The 17280-nt window shown below is 43.8% G+C and overlaps 1 protein-coding gene across 3 annotated transcripts in view; it reads left to right on the top strand.

Annotated features, from left to right (window-relative positions):
- The window catches only part of sh3pxd2b (SH3 and PX domains 2B), a 306057-nt gene extending 298596 nt beyond the window's left edge, over positions 1-7461 (top strand). For all 3 annotated transcript variants that reach the window (XM_041193213.1, XM_041193214.1, XM_041193212.1), the window contains one exon: positions 2032-7461. In XM_041193213.1, the coding sequence (XP_041049147.1) occupies positions 2032-3777 (1746 nt within the window). In that variant the 3' untranslated portion in view covers positions 3778-7461. The remainder of the gene's footprint in view (positions 1-2031) is intronic.
- Positions 7462-17280: the final 9819 nt, after the last annotated feature.

Below are 17280 nucleotides of genomic sequence, written 5' to 3'. Positions count from 1 at the left end.
CCTCTTAACATCTACCCTGACAAGCCCCCTCAGAATCTCATATGTTCCAATGAAATCATCAGTCATTCTTCTAAACTCGAATGAGTATAGACCCAACGTTTCTCATTAGACAATACCTTCATCCCAGGAATCAACCTGTGAATCTTCTCTGAACTGCCTCCAATCCAAGTTTATCCCTCAAATAAAGAGACCAAGACTATACACAGTACTCTAGATGTAGTCTCACCAAAGTACAGTTGGAGCAAGACTTCCTTGATGTTATACTCCGACCCCATTGTAATAAAGGCCAACATTCTATTTGCCTTCCTAATTACTTCTGTAGCAGCATGCTATTTTTTTGTGATTCATATATGAGGATACCCAGATGCCTCTATAGCATTCTGTAGTCTCACTCCAATTTTTAAAAAAAATCCTGTTTTTCTATTCTTCCTACCAAAGTGGACAACCTCACATTTTCTACAATGTACTCCATCTTTTTGTTCACTCAGTTGACCTATCTATTCCCTTTGCAGACTCTTTTTATCCTCTTCATAACTTGCTTTCCTATCTTTGTATCATCAGCAAATTTGGCTACTATACATTCGACCCCTTCATCCAAGTCACTAACATAGATTGTAACTAGTTGAGGCCTCAGCACTGATCTCTAAGGTGCTTCACTTGTTATAGTTTGCCAACCTGAAAATGATCCAGTTATCCTGACCCTGTTTCCTGTTTGTTAGCCAGTCCTCTACACATGCTAATGTATCACCTCCAGCACCATGAGCTCTTATCTTGTGCAGTAACCTTTTATGTGACACTTTATTGAATGTCTTTTGGAAATTCAGAACACTACATCTACTGGTATTTCTTTATCCACTCTAATAAATTTGTCAAATACAATTTCCTTTTCATTAAACCACATTTACTCTGTCCAATTGTATTATGATTTTCTAAATGCCCTGCTACTACTTCCTTAATAATGTATTACAGCATTTTCCCAAAGGCAGATGTTAGACTAACCGGTCTATAATTACTTGCTTCCTGTCTCCCTTCTTTTTTGAACAGCAGTGTTACATTGCAGTTTTCCAATCCGCTGGGACCTTTCCAGAATCTAAGAAATTTTGGAGTATTATGACCAATGCATCCACTATCTCTACAGCCACTTCTTTTAATACCCAAGGATGCAGGCCATCAGGCCCAGGGGACTTGGTAGCCTTTACTGTTACTGCACTTTAATGAGGGCACATGTTGAATCGTAGACACAGGATACAGTTTGAAAGCTGTAAGAGTGTAGATCATAGAAAATTAGCACAAAGATAAAATTTATACTATAAAATCCACTTCAAAATAATTATTCTTGATAAACTGGACCCCTGAGGATGCCCAAGTGTGTAGCCAATATAAGTTTGGATAACAATTTTGTTACATAGACAGCACCAAGTTTAATCAGTTCAATTTGAAACTGCTGCAGTTAACACAAAGAGTGATTCACAGATTAATCCAATGAAAATGCTATATTCTCTACACCTTCAATTTATTGGTTAGCAGAGGGAAATTAAAGCTGCATTTTCCCTTCCATTTTTATTTTCCTTCCTAAAGACAGCAGTTCATAGTTGGGTATCAATGGTGACCCTATAGAACTTTATCCCATGTAAAAATACATTATCATGATTAAGCCTGGACGATATTAATAATTTTTTTATGACTAACTAAAGTTTGTTTTTAACTTATTCTTGTGATGTGGGTGATATAACATCTGAAACAGATGCACACATTCTAGATCCAAAAAATTATATGATAAAATGCTATATATATCTTTATATATATGTGAAATAATAGAAAATGGTTTTTCCCACGTAAACTCTAGGTTAGGATCTTCTTTACATTGGTTTGTGATTCTGCAGTGTTATTTTGAAGTCATAGCCTTCATTTCATTCAGTGGGATTTCTCTTGAGACATTTCCGAGCAGGGGAGGGCATTAGTGCCCCTGTTTATTGTGTTATTACATTATGCTGTTACTCAAAATAAATGTATTTATTTGTTTCCTCATAGGTAATAGAAAAGAACTTAAGTGGTTGGTGGTACATTCAGATAGATGACGAGGAAGGATGGGCTCCAGCTTCCTTCATTGACAAGTACAAGAAATCAAGTAATGCTTCAAGGGCAAATTTCCTTCCGCCTTTAGCACAAGAACTGGCAAAACTTAAACTTTCAGATGGAGCTACAGGAAGCAGTACTAATGGAGAAAGTGCCTTTTTAACTACAGCTCTTCCCAAAGAGCCACAATCAAATGATGTTGACAATGAGTCCGTAATTCCACACAGACTAAAGGATCGGAGAGGAAGGGATGCAAGTAAGGCCCCAACTTCTGACAATAAATTCAACTCTCCCTCAAATGTAGAATCTCAATCCAAGCCGTGTTCTCCTTCAAATGTAATTAGTAATGACTCTTCCAGGTTCAACAAAGAGAAACCAGTTTTTCCATTCAAGAAAGAACAGATTAGCAGCAAGTTTGAGGTGGAAGCAGTGGAAAAACATTCAAAGGGACTTCCACCCAAGCCTGCCGTACCAGGAGGTATTTTACCTCTGTTGCCCCCAAAAATGGCACCTAAAGGAGACAAGAAGCTGAGTGTTGAAGCAAGTAAAATTTCACAGTCAAAAGGACTTGAAACTGGGCCCAAGACAATAGCAGGTGAAATTGCAAGGCCTAATCTGAAGCCTGTGGGAAGACCGGCAAAATCAAAGCCCGATACAGAAGACAAATCAGTGGAATCATCCCCAAATCTACCACTAAAGCCAAGACCTCTATTGAGACCTAAGCCACTTCCCGTCATGAAAGGTGAAAGTCAGCCTGAATCTGAAGTTGATATCTCCAACCTGAGAAGTAAGTTGAGAAGAGCAAAACTGCCAGACAAAATGGGGGAGCAGGACTCTTCCCAGAATGTTGTTGGCAATCAAAACTGCTCAAATAATCAATCTTCTATAGATACGTATAGCTCTCATGGAAATGTAGAAAATGAACCTCAACTGAAGCAAGACTTAGGAATGAGCTCTAAGATAAGTGAAATGAAGGTTATTCAGGGAGAACAAAATGGCCTTGAAAGTGAACAGAATCATAGGGATGATCCTAGTATCACTGAAGAAAAAGCAGGTATTTCAAAGAGTTTAAAGCCAATTGAGAAGAAAGCAGATGACGCTCAACTGAAAGGCCCGACTTCCACACACAAAGAAGGTCCACCTCGACCAGTTGTGCCACCAAGAAGACCCCCACTGCCAAAGAAAACCTCAATAGAATCTGCGGATATGAAGGGTCATCAGAAAGATGCAGCTGAGAACAAACCCCCCTGGGGACAAAATAAGCCTTTCATAGCTCCACCAAGATTTAAATCAGGTTCATCTCATGAACATGGCAAAGATGATATTAAAGCTAGGGGAGGTGCAAAGGAGCTGCTCCCAGTAAAAGGAGCTGTTCCATCCAAAGTTCATGAACATAGAAAAGAACCAATTGTTCCTTCAAAAGTAACAGAAAGACAGGCAGAAAAAATAGAACCAGGGAAAGAGAAGATTAGTGCTGCATCCGTCAATTTAAATCTGCCCAAAGATGAAGAATCCTCAAAACCATGCCTTTATGTAGCTCTTGCAGATTTTGCAGGAGATGAGGAGACCGCTGGATTTAAGGAGGGAACTGTTTTTGAAGTATTTGAAAAAAACGCCAATGGATGGTGGTATTGTAAAATCCTAAATAGCGAGCCAATTTGGGAGGGCTGGGCCCCTTCCAATTATTTAGTCAGAAAATAAGTACTGTATCTTAGTATAGGTGTTTTTTACACTGCAAGATGCTTTTTCATATGTAATATTTAATTAGCTCATTAATTTATAGGTTTAAGCTTTCTAAAAGCAACTTAATACATTCCTTATATAACTTCAACCCAAGTTGGAACAACATGAAGTGCATGGCCTCAAAGTACAAGATTTCAGTAATTATTACATATTTTACATACTTTTATTTAACATTACTCCATTTAGTCACGATGGTCTGCCAGTCATCACCCAAGAGCAAACAAATACTTTGTTTGGAAAACATGGTAGTAATTATGGTACTGGACTCGCAGCTGAGATCACAGCATGGCAATCTGTCAGATTGTCGTAAAAATTCAAATAGATCACAAACATCCTTGAAGTAAGAAAGCTAACCAGCCTTACTTAACCTGACCTGAATGTCCACATTATGTGGTTAACTCATAAAGCCTTCTGAGATGGCCATTCGGTTATACACAATGTTGCTGTGGAATAGTAACCCAACATGAAGAAAAGAATTGAAAAAAAATCAGTGCTTATCCAGGTTATTTAAAATGATTTTTTCTAATTGACAAGGAAGTAAGAATGTGTTGCTTTATTGCCAGTTAACTGTGCAGTTGAATACATAAACAAAATCTTGAGATTTGCAAAATTCCAACAGCATAAAGGTTCATACCAATTGCAGGCATCTTGTAATATAAATCTGGTACGAGCAAATTCTGCCAAAAAAAATTGTTGTTCCTCCTTAAATGATATCATTACTCTGCATCACTTCTTGTATTTTTTTTTTCTTTTATATTGTTGTATTGTGCAACGGTAGATTATGTAGTTATGAAACACCTTAGTTAATATACAGCCATGTCAAGAGGGACACAGTAGCTTAGCCACTGATATAATGCACGTAAAGATTAAAAATCAGTTATACACACAGGTAACATGTAGAGTCTGTTGTAGAACTTTCCTACAAAAGACAGAGCATATACATTTCTGTATTCAATACTTATTGTGAAACCTAACTACATACAGTTATGTTGTTGGTATACTTCCAATACCTCGAACGACAAGGAGTTATTTTGTTTGAAAGATAAGTGGGTGGATGACACTTTAATCCAATTAGCTGTTTGATGATCTTTAATGATCAGGAGGATTTGCTAATAGGTTTAATATTGAAGCAAGTTCACTGTTACAAAGAGTGTACTGAGAACAATGATGAACAGAATTTAAACTGACTAATGCTTCTCTATTCATTTTTGTTGCACAAATTATGCTTTTGGCTAATCCCTCATGAATGTAAACTACATGGGGTCTTTACAAGGTAATAACTAAAACACATTAGTTGTAATGTAGTGTAGACTTCATCGAACATTTATTGGGCTTGTTTGCTTTAAGAGGGCTTGACTGGTATCAAGCATTAACTCTGAAGCAAGAGACTTGAAATGTGAAACATGCTTTTAAAAATTGTTAACATGACTTCTCTTAATAAAGTTGAAAGGCATTTGAAAGTAGCAAAAGTAAAATACCTCACATTTGAACCAGGGAACATGAACATTCTCCTATCATGCAACACCAAGAAAGAATGTTTAAACAAACACAATTCAAAAATAATGTACTTTGATTTGATTATGATGAAACAACATTTTAAGAACATCCATACAATGTGTATGCAGCACTGGAGATTACATTGGTCCCACACCCATTCCTATTCAATAGCTTTGCTTTTGCCTTACAGTGGGCAGCATCTGAAGCACCTAAATCCACTGCCACCTAGTATTGTAGAATAAATATCAAATAACACATGATTGTGGTGAATATATTTTATCCATGCACTTCACGCCTACACTGGTTTGTAAATGTTGCCATTGACACTGTAGGTGACATTACCAAATGCCACTGGAATGGAAGCTTGACCAGGGGAATTTCCGTATCTGTTTCTGTGAGTTTGCATACGAGAAGGAGGTGTATATTACATATTACATTTTGATATCTAGAAAACTACATTAAGTGCCAAAACATTTGTGATTAATAAATTTGTATCGGGTCACTAAATCTCAGCTTGCGAATACAGCATGTCATGTGCTATTCCTGTAATATACTGAAGCAAAAGAAAAGCCTAACAAGTATGCATATCCCATCTAAGGTTTGAATCTTAATAAATTGGACGACACAAGACCTTACGTTTTTTTCAATAATCATTGAAGCTATTTTTATAATTGCATTGCTAACTGGTTTTGCAGAAAAGAAGATCCGTATTAATATTGCTTACCCTGGTAAAATCATTAGTTCATCTCCCTTAATTTCATCACATACAGTACACATCTGAGCAATGGATAAAATTCAGTGTTCAGAAAGGCTTTGCTATGGAATTAATGGCTACTCTAACCAGAAGGCCCATCCCATTAGCAAAAAATTTCAAACTAAATGGTTTTCCCTATTGCCATACAAGGCTATTATTTCATAATAATCTTATAGACTTTTGTTGCATTACCTACCGTCAACCATATCCATCACTACTCACTGTACAAATAGATTACTGAGACCAGTCATTCATTTGAATTGCATAATGCTTCTCTTTGAATTCTTGTTACACAGATAATACTTAAAGTGGAAGTAAACTCGTGAGTCAAATACTGTAAATGGTAGGTGCTTATTACAAACCCGTTCACCTAATTAGCTAGGCATATATATTTACAATTATGCTAAGTGCGGGATTTCCCTATTGGAAGTTGAGGACCCTCACAATGAACATCAACTTCCCAGTAGCAAATTACAGTAAGCCACTGATACATACTTGAAAGCAGTTAATCTGCTATTGCATAGCGCATGATACGTGGGTTAACCCAAAGAGAGGGGGAGAATGTGAACCAGGAAGGAATCAAAATTTATGGGCGATCATCATGCAGAAGGATACACTGCTTAGTTGTTTCAATTCAATGTTCTGCTAGGATTATTAGGAATAATTGATAGTGTGAAGCACCTATAGATGTTTTCCAGCATTAGCGGTGCTATATAAATGCAAATTGTTGTTGGGAATGAAAGTTGGTATTGGTGCAGAGAGTGGTTGTGAAGTTTGAATTTGGACCCCTTCAGAGTTTTGCACTGCATCTGATCTAGACCATGATGATCTAAGGGCAATTCATGTTGTCAGAGAATACAAAGTGGAAACCTCCCATTTCATAACACTGACATTCTTCATCTTCATAAGCATGTTTACACAAAAAATAATGATAAGAAACAGGGTTTTATGTTTTAACATGTATTACCTCTGTAAAAGTCCACTGAACAGCAATGAAATCCTGACCATTAAGTGAAATAACGATGTCCTGTGTTGATCTTTGCAGTTGACAGGAAAAATATATGTTGGAAAGTATAACAGCTGACTTAAGTATGAAGGGATTTTGGCCTTGCTGTCACATATGCCATAATTCTGTTCAGTTGTCTGTTATTCAGATACCGTTACTGTAGAAAACATTACTAATGATAAACTGTCAATTTGAATTTTAGAGAAGCGTTCTCAAATTGCAACTGTTTTTTTGTTACAAAGGTTTATTTTGTAGAACATTAATAAACACTTACAGCTTTTGTTTTAAATATTTCTTGTACGCTGTTTTTGGAAAACGTGGTGTGAATTCTGTGTTGAAACTCGTATCGCACTTCATTTTAATTAAAGACTTTGTGTTAAAAATATATCACAGTCATTGATAAATGCTCTGCTGTATGGTCATTTCACAAAAAAACATCTCCAGCAGAAGATATAGGATGCCCAATGCAGTATCTATACTATAGATAATGCTAATTTGTATAGTGCTTATATTAATAATAGTCACTAGCTGATGACAAAGTAGGTTATTTAAGTCTTCCATATCAGCATAACATTTTATCTTAAAGAATTACACTTACAACACAGTCACATTTGCAATAATTTCTCAATATTCTTGTTAAATTTTGCTCTGTGCTACAGATTTTTCATTCTTAATTAAAATAAAAGTTCCATAAGCTTCAGTATTCGGAAAGGAGATTTATTTCAGCGATGTGTAAAGGAATAGGCAGTTATTCTTGGTGTCAATCTGTTACATTTTTGGTTTCCTTATTTATTTTGGAGTATAATTCCAGAGGCTCGCTCTGGATTGGTCATTCATCAGAAGAGTATTGACTGACTATTAATAGACAGCATCACAGCCATGCTTATAATGTATTTAACTGACTCCCACACATGGACAGTTCCAGCAGGGCTTGATAAATGGAAATCAGGAGCAGAAAAACCAGGTGAGTTTCCCTTTCCTCTCAGGGGAATTCTGGTACTCGTACTGTTTGCTGTCCTGGCTGGGATCAGTTATGTCAGCACATATCAGCGACGGAGACTTTTACCAAGTTATCCGCAGGCCTAAAGACAAGAAGATCATGGTGATGATGCATGATCATGAATGACATGCTGAAGAAAATGTGTTAAAGCAGAAATCAAAATATTTTGTGAGATCTTTGAGGGAAAAAGATGAGAGAGTATTGAGGGCAAAGATCAAGAAGTGATGAGATCAAAAAGTCTCCCAAAGATTGAAGGACAGAGATCTTGACGAGAAGTATTACAGGGCACAGACCAAGATAGAAGGGAGTGATCAATAACTTGTTGACAATAGCATGGCATAGAAATTGAAAGCTGACATTGAAGTAATAAAGATGAAGAAGGACTAGAAATCAAGACTAAAAGAAGAAAAAGTAATAACAGGGTTTAAAAACATCATTAACAAAGGCCAATTTAATATTGTGATAAAACAAAATGTAGTAACACTTTGCAGAATTTTGAGTGTAGACCTGTCAGCATATCCTATCTCTTCACTGTGGCAGTATTAGCAAGATCAGTTAAGAGGCAGTTTTATAGTAGTACTTTGTTAGCTCCACTGTAACACTCAGGATCGGATTTCCCGAGTTTTCCTGACTCCCCAGACCTTTACAAATGGTGGGAAGGACTCGGATATAGAAGTCCCGTCCCTATTTCCAACAGATCCAATTTTTGCAGGGAAGGGGAAGGAAGCAGGACACGATTTGCAAACGCACATGAAGGACAGATAAGATATGTTTAAGTGTCATGATCTGAAGTTTTCTAAATCTCTTGCTCTTTAAACTTGAGCAGCGGGGGGTTGGGGGTGGGGGTGGGGGTGTGGTGGGTGGGTGGCAAGGGTAGAAACAGGCTTAAGCTGTCAGCAAGAGTTTAAAAAAGACACCAAGTGCTGGACTGCTTTGATTGACCAGGCACCTGGTGTAGGTTAGAAAAAAATATCACCACCTGTTCCACAGTTTTAATAATGCTCTTTGTTGACATTTCTCAAGGGTTGTGTCATTATAAGACCTTAGCTGAGTTTCAAAAGCTACAATTGTCTCAGCAGGTGGTTCTGAATTCATCCTTTGATAGTTTAAAAAAGCTATTGAAGAATTAGCTACTGCATAGAGGTGTTTATTTTTATAACATTAACTTCTTGAGAACACTTAAAAACTTTGAATGGGTTTCATGATGGGAGTTTTTCAATGTCGAGTGTGTATGAGTCAAAGCTGAATAAGATTGTTTTTGTTCATCTCCACATGATGCCTAAGATCCGCCCATGGTAGATACGGGGTAAGTGGCTTTGGTGGTAGCATGGGGGTATGAAGGGCCAGGGGGGTTGGTGGTTGGCATGTGGGTATGAGGGGGCATGGCAGATGGTTGAGGGCTGTGGGCTAGAAGCCTCACAACTTCTAAAACAACTGGAACAAAGTCCTAGAGAACCAAAGCAGGCCTTCTAACCAGCCCTGCTTGGCACTCGTCTGCCTCCATGGCCGCCTATGATCAGCCTCCAGGGCCAGCATGCCAGATTTGATCCCAGACCTGTCTCCCCAGAGCGAAAATTATATCTGATCTGGCCCTTTAAACCCAGCTGGGTCTGCCAATTGGGCAAATTTCCTGACCCGAGTTAGCCAACTCGGTAGCGAAAATCCAGCCTGGTAATCATAATTGCAGAAACAATAAGGTCACAATGCACATCATGATCGTGACTTTGCTGTTGTAATTTCCAGCAAGGTAAGTGAAATTCAGATGATCTGCCTTATATCCTTATAGTTGTCTGAGTTGCCCCCCTTTGGGGAAAGTGAGGAATGAGAGGCAGGGAGAGGAGGAGGGGAGAAGGGAGAAGTAGGCAGGGAAGGGGAAGTTGGGAGATGGAGGATGGGCAAGAGGAATGAGATAGAAGAGAAGGCGGAACAGGGTGATGGTGCAACCTTAGGGCAGAATTTTCTGTAGGTGTGCGGGGGCGGGCCTCACACATCCGCATGTAAAATGACGCGGGGTGATGTCAGGCAAGCGTCCCAACATCATTGCACACCATTGCGATATTTCATTGGGCGGGCGAGCGATGATGTCCGATGCGCGCCAGCCATTAATTAACAGGCCATGTAAGGCCCTTGACTCACCAATTGATGCCAATTTTTCAGTGCCCGTGCAATCTTCGGGTTGGCGCACAGGCGCAACGGGCAGGTGGGTAGGACACATTTGTATAAACCTCACCCACGGGCGGGATAAGAGGGCTCACTGGGGTCGCGAGTGTGCTCTGTCAAATATTGATGTTTCAGAGTTTCTGATACTTGCCTGTGTGATCTGCAATACTTCAAAACACATACCAGCTGCTTGGTCTGGACTCTTAACCTTCAGGTCAGCACTCTGCAGTGAGGAATCTTTTGCGGGCCTGCAGGTTTCAGGAAGCCTCCCCTTAGCCTGGGAATGGGAGCTGAACTGTCCACTGGAGGCAGATCCTCTGAGGAGGAAGGGAGGTCTAGAGTGGGGAGGAGGCCAGGAGTGCACATTCAGCCTCCAGGGGAGCCACCTTTGGAAGGACAGGCACAGACACAAGAGGCGCAGGGCCAAGTAGTGGACCAAGGCAGAAGGGGCCACGGAAGACGCCACTATCCTGCTACCATGGTATACAGGTGGCGAAGCAGCTACCTCAATATGTCTGAGGTGCAGTGCCGAAGGAGGCTCCATCTCCAAAGGGAGTCAGTCAACTATATCTGTCAGATAATAGGGCCTGAGATCTTCGCTAACTGTTTGGGTAGACACCCCATGCCAGTGGCTCTGAAGGTCACAGCTGCCCTCAACTTCTATGCCTCTGGCCCCTGCCAGGGCTCGGTGGGTGATCTTTGCAGTGTCTCCCAATCAGCTGTCTGCAATTTTGTCAAGCAGGTTACAGATGCTCTGTTCAGGCGTGCATTGATCTTCATCCACTTCCATTGGGACCAGGCTAGCCAGACACAGCGAGCCAGAGGCTTCGCAGCCATTGCTGCCTTCCCCCGCGTCCAGGGTGCTATAGACTGCACACATGTGGCCATCGAGGTGCCAGCAGGTGAGCCCGGTGCTTTCGTCAACAGGAAGGGCTTCCACTCCATGAACATGCAGATTGTGTGTGATCACAGGATGCAGATTCTACAAGTCTGTGCAAGGTACCCAGGCAGCTCCCACAACACCTACATCTTCAGACACTCCAAAGTACCGGGGCTCTTCAGTGCTCCAGCACAGCTGGATGGATGGCTGCTGGGTGACAAGGGCTATTCCCTCAGAAGGTGGCTCATGATGCCTCTGCCATCCAATTTCAGAAGCTGAGCAGTGGTACAATAGGAGCCAAGGATCCACAAGGATTGTGGTGGAGAGAACCATCGGTCTTCTCAAGATGTGCTTCCGATGCCTGGACCGCTCAGGGGGTGCACTCCGGTGACAGTGGTTGCATGCTGTGCTCTGCACAATCTTTTGCTGGAAAAGGGGGACGCAGTGGATGATGAAGACGTTGATGCAGTGTCTGTGGCTGCATGCGATGAGTCCAGCAGTGAGTCCGAGGATGAGCACTCACAGGGAAATGCTGAGATGGTAGACGCTGACCCAGGCATACTCTAGGGAGGCAGGGACACCCGACAGGCTTTAATCCAATGAACCTTCAGCTAGCACACCGGAGGACCTCCAGGACAAGCCTGGGCTGTAGGCACCATACTCCACACCTAAGTGCACAATTTACCAGATTAGGAACAGTAACTAAGGACCTTGTTAATAAAGCTGAATGTCCAACGAAGCACTCATTACATTTTTAGAAACTATCCACACGCAGAAGAAAAAAGGCACCCTCAGCCATGGTGATATATCTGAAATTAATATGTCCAGCAAACAAACTTATGCAAAAAAAAAGACAATAGTATTACAAATCAAAACAAATCATAAGGACCTCATCCCGGGCCAACAAAAAAGCACCAGTGATAAACCCGTGGTGTGCCTAAGGTGCCTTATGCTTTCATTTATGGGTGCCACATCTTGGTGCTGCTCCATTGCTCGGAGTGGCATCTGAGACAGCCTCCTGACTCTACTGTCCTGTTGGCCTCAATGACCTTGGCGACCGTCCTCTGGCCCCACCTGGGAGGGAGTGGCCAGTTCCACAGCTGACATCTCCCCAGATGTCGCAGCCTCACCAGATGCTACAGTCACTGGCAGAGGGGCGGAGGAGCTGCCGCCCTCATCTGGAGCGCCCTGAGAGGTGCCTGCAGAGATGCCAGGCAGCTGCTGCACTGACGTGAGGCTGCTTCGGACCTTCCTGCTCACTGCGGATGGATGGGAACTGAGCTGAGAAACTTGATGCCCACACCATCTCCCACACTGGCACTGATCAGCTGTGGTCAATGCCGATATGAGGGCTTGCTGGTCAGACCGCATCCCCAAGAAGCCCTGACAGGTCTCCTGGAGGAGCCTATCCCTGAGAGTCGCCACTCTCTCCATGGAGGATGCATGGCGCTCAGACATGTGGTTCATTGCTTCGGCGATCATCCGCATAGACTCCTCCACCACGGACACCAAGCCAAGCATAGCCTCATGTATCTCCCCTGCACAACCGGCTGCATTTCCTGCCCCTGCTGTTTCGCAGATGACTCCAGAGGCACATCATCAGGCACTGACTGAGCATGTGCCCAAGTCCCCTGCAGTCTTCCGATTGCTGGTGCCGTGGGCACTTACTGTCTCTGCCAGCTCCTCCAGCCACTGTGAAGTGCCCTCACCACTGTGCCCTGGGACACGATGTTCAAATTCCCACTGAGGTGCTTGTATCTGCACTGGCGTCTGCCTTGCAGAGATGGTGTGATGCTGGTGAGACTTCAGGCCCCTCAGGTGAGAAGAGGCCTCTGCTGCTCCTCTTCCAGCCCTACTCTGATGATGCTGAAAGGAAGAACAAGGACAGTGGATCAGTTAACGTGGAGACAATGACAAAGCACATCCCTGTCCCCTGGATCATTATGCGCTCATCCTTCCATAAGCAATGGTGAAGCCATGTTGCAAAATTAAGTCAATTAACTTTCAGCACTGCTATGGCTGTTGGGAGAACAATGTTGACCTCACTGTTGGGCACAAATAACTGGCCGTGGCACCCCAGCCTCACCTTGGCACATGGTGCCTCTCCGGATTCAGGGCCTCCTGCTCGAACAGGCTAAGAATGGCGACCTGCGCCTGGCCACCGCCAGTCCTCACACGCTCTGCCGCGTTATGAGCATTCTTCTCCTGAAAATGTGAGACAAGCATTGTTTAGTGCAAATTGTACATGGACTCTCTCCGCGCATGGCCCACCCCAACCAGAGTGGGATATATCAGGGCTCCAGTGCCTCCTCACCCTGCTACTGCTGAACACTCACACAAAGATGCTAGGTCTGTTCCTCACCCCCCCACCTCCTCCCTTGGCCACATGCTGCCTGCATCACATTAGGCACCACATGGTATATCCTTCCATAGCAAGGAGGCGCAAGCACTTGGAGCGTAGAGCGCAGCAGATGGTTCATTGTCACGCCACCTTGAAGCTCCCCGCCCAGCATGTCATCACTCTGACTTGGACATGTCCTGGAGTTTCAGCTCCGCGCCGAGGTGCAGCTCCTTCAAGTTGCCCCCAAACCAGTCATGTGGGACTCAGTGTAACACAGGCTGCAGGGGCAAAACACATCTCCTTATCTCCCTCTCACGTTGACCTCAGCATGGGCAATATCTACTGGCCCACCCAGCAAAGGACACATGCCATCAATGATTCAATGCAGTCACTACAGTCAGACTTGGGGGCAGGAGTGGGCCGTGGGGGGGGTAAGCCGACCTGCTGGGTTAAATGACCAATACCAACATGGTACTCACCCTGCCAGAGTGTAACAAGTCGTTGAAGCGCTTGCGACACTAGATCCAGGTGCGCTGCACCACTTCGTGGGAGCTCACCACCTCCGCCACCTCCTCCCAGGCACTTTTCGTCATTTGGCGGGGGGCTTCTTCCTCCCATCCTGAGGAACCAGCATCTCCCACCGTGCTGCCACCTCCTCAAGGATGGCAGCAAGGCAGTTATCCAAAAAACGAGGGGCACACTGGCCCCCCGCCCTACCCTTTGGCCTGGCCTGCCCCGATGGCCTACCCTCCAGACTTTCACAGCCCTTCGCCCAGCCATTGCGAGCAGCCTTTCTGAGGCTGTCAGGGCCTTCCTTTATACAGGCCACCGGGTTGCCAATGGACCCAGCGGCCTGAGCACGCCCGCTGTGCATGGGAGTTGTGAAGTACGCTGGGCAGGCCTTAATTGGCCTGCCTGTGTAAAATAGCAGCGCGGACCCAATCGCGGGCAGCGATCGGGTCCGCGCCCGCTCCTGCTCCACCCCCCCCCCCTCCCCGCCAACCAGAAAATTCAGCCCTTAGAAGCAATGATGAAAGGGCAAGAACTTTTCTAATCATGTTTTTAAATTGTTTTGCCAATAGCTTATGAAAATTGGCTTATGGTGTGACTACATAATGTGTTCACTCCAAAGTTGGTGATTCTGCCCTATAATGGCGCATAATTTCCCATAGAAAGTTTTGCCTGGGCTGCTTCCTATTGAAACACATCAGGTTGCGTCTGCCAGGAAGGAATCTTATTCATTATAAGGCTAGATGCACCTAAGTCAAAGGCTTTGGTCAGGCAAAAAAAAAATGATGTAGGGGTCCAAGTTCTGTTCTTGGCATTTCTGCTGGAGCTATCTAACTGCAATTCAGTATGGGCTGAATAAGATGCTCCCAAATCGGAAGCGTTCCCCACCTGCACCCGTGTATCATTGGGTGTGATGACATTGGGTCACGTTCCTGATGTTACATCGGTTTCATATAGCACTACGGGTGTCAGGGTGAAAAATCCGGAGCTCCACCTGCGTTATTTAACTTTTATTTAAGTAGGTATTTAAGGTTATTAATGACCCAATTGACTGGAATAAAATGTTGTGTCTAATAATATGCTTCAGAGTCTGTTTGACACCATGAGGGGTTCCCATGTTTTTACTAGGCGGCTTGTTAGGACCAATTTAAAAGGTTCAGCTGAGCCCTGAGTCTCAGCTTAGCAGTTCAGAGCTCTGTTACCGCTGGGAATGCTTCATTCAAGAAGCAGAGTTTCCATTTAAAAGTTATATTAATTAGAGCTTTTTTATATGCCTGCTGAGTGTTCTATTTTGTCCTTGTCCATCATCCCAGACTTTAAAGTAGCTGAGAAAAAATGGGCATTGTGATATTGGTGGGCGACACTGTAGAAACATGCTCTGGGAGGCTTCTTAGTCAAACAAAACAAACATTATTTCCATGAGACCTTCCATGGCTGCTTATATCCAGCCAGCCCCTCATATAGCCATCTTTTACCTAGGGAACCCCGCCCTAGAATTTATTCCCCCACACTAGCCACACATTGGTTGAACAAATGATGTGACCCCCTCCTCAGTTGAATTGGTCATAAAGTGACAGTCATCACAGACAACCTCCAGTGAGGAGGAGGAGGGGAGTGAGAGGAAGAAAGGCAGATCAGGAGGTCCAGGATGCACTGGTGGTGCACCCAGAGAGTGATGAAGCTGTCATAAATCCTCAGCAGAGACATAGAAAGACTGAGCTATCTGCAGTTGTCTGAAACACAATTGAAGAGAAGGCTCAGGTTATCGAGCCACAGTCTGTGGCTTGCAGAGAGATCTCCTCCTGCTGCATAGGGGGTCACCTGATTCCTGTAGCTCTGAAGGTCACTGTCATGCTCAACTTCTTCATGACAGGATCCTTTCAGACAGCAAGTGGAGGCCTCAGTGACATAACACAATCTGTTGCACACCATAGCATCAAGGTCTTCACTGATGCTATGTTTTGGAGGGCAAGGAATTATACCTCCTTCACACTGGATGAGCAGATTCAATTCGATAGTAGGTTTGCAGTGATTTCAGTTTTCCCCAGGTTAAGGGGAGCCATCGATTGCACTCAGTGCCGTAAAGGATCCGGCTGGACAGCCCTCCAACTTCATCAACAGGAAGGGCTTCCACTTGTTGAATGTTCAGCTGACCTATGATTACCATCTCCGTATCATGCAGGTATGCACCAGCTACCTGGTCAGCAGCCACGACAGGTACCAGACCCATTCAGCGGCCCTGAAGCCCTGGATGGATGACTTATAGGTGACAAGGGGCATCCATTGAAGAGGTGGCTAATGCCACCTATGAGACTGCCCAGAACAGAAGCGGAGAGGAGATACAATGATTGCCAAGGAAGCAGCAGGGCCATCACCGAGCAAACCTTCAGCCTATTGCAAATGAGGTTCAGATGCCCAGACAGATCAGGCGGGGCATTGCAGTACGCTCCCTCACTGGTATCCCTGATAGTTGTGGTGTGCTGTGCCCTCCATAACCTCGCTATCCAAAGAGGGGATGCCTTGGAGGATGAGGGCACGGCAGAGAGGGGTCATTCATCAGAGGATGAGGTGAAGGAAAATGTTAGGTAGAAGACCCTGGACATGGTTGCATGGATGGCTGTGACATCAGGGATGCCTTAATAAGGCAATAGTTTTAGAAATCCCGGTCCCAGAGATGCATGCATGCCATGTGTCCAAACTTTTATCTATGTGCAATGTGCAACTCACGTTACTGTCATGTCAATACATTTACTCTTTCCAAAACATTAACACAGAATGCATCCTGCCCTGCATCGTAATTATAAAGCTTTCGTCTATCTTCCTGAGACAAGGCCAACAGTCACAGCATAATTCCTCATGCTGATGTTTTAATGCTATGAGGGTCTGGGTTTATTTCCAAGCTTACAATGATTAGTAACATTCACAGGCTTAAGCTTCTGACATATGTGTCCCTCTTGGTGACTACTGTGGAGTTTTTTTGATGTGTTTACGAGTGCTCCAGCATAGTGCTCCCCCTTGCTGCCTCAATGGAGAGACCCTGCTGATCTGCCACCGCCCTTGCCTTGGATGACCTCAACGGGCATCCTCTGTGCGGCTGCAGCCTTGAGTGGCTTGCCACATTAGATGACTCCTGCTGAGAGGCATGAGGATCTTCTGGTGCTGTGGCACTACTCGAGGACGATGTCAATGTCAGCTGGACAGAGGAGAGGCTGCCCCCATCAGAAATGCCCTGAGAGGTGCTTCCAGATGGCAGCAGCTGCTACGCATTCTCTGCCACTGGGACCGTTTGGTCCTCGCTGCCTTCCGGTGAGGT

This window comes from Carcharodon carcharias, chromosome 8, assembly GCF_017639515.1.
Source record: "Carcharodon carcharias isolate sCarCar2 chromosome 8, sCarCar2.pri, whole genome shotgun sequence".
Classification (NCBI taxonomy): Eukaryota; Metazoa; Chordata; class Chondrichthyes; order Lamniformes; family Lamnidae; genus Carcharodon; species Carcharodon carcharias.
Note: the sequence above shows the minus strand (reverse complement) of the source record. Positions and strands in the feature narration are given on the sequence as shown.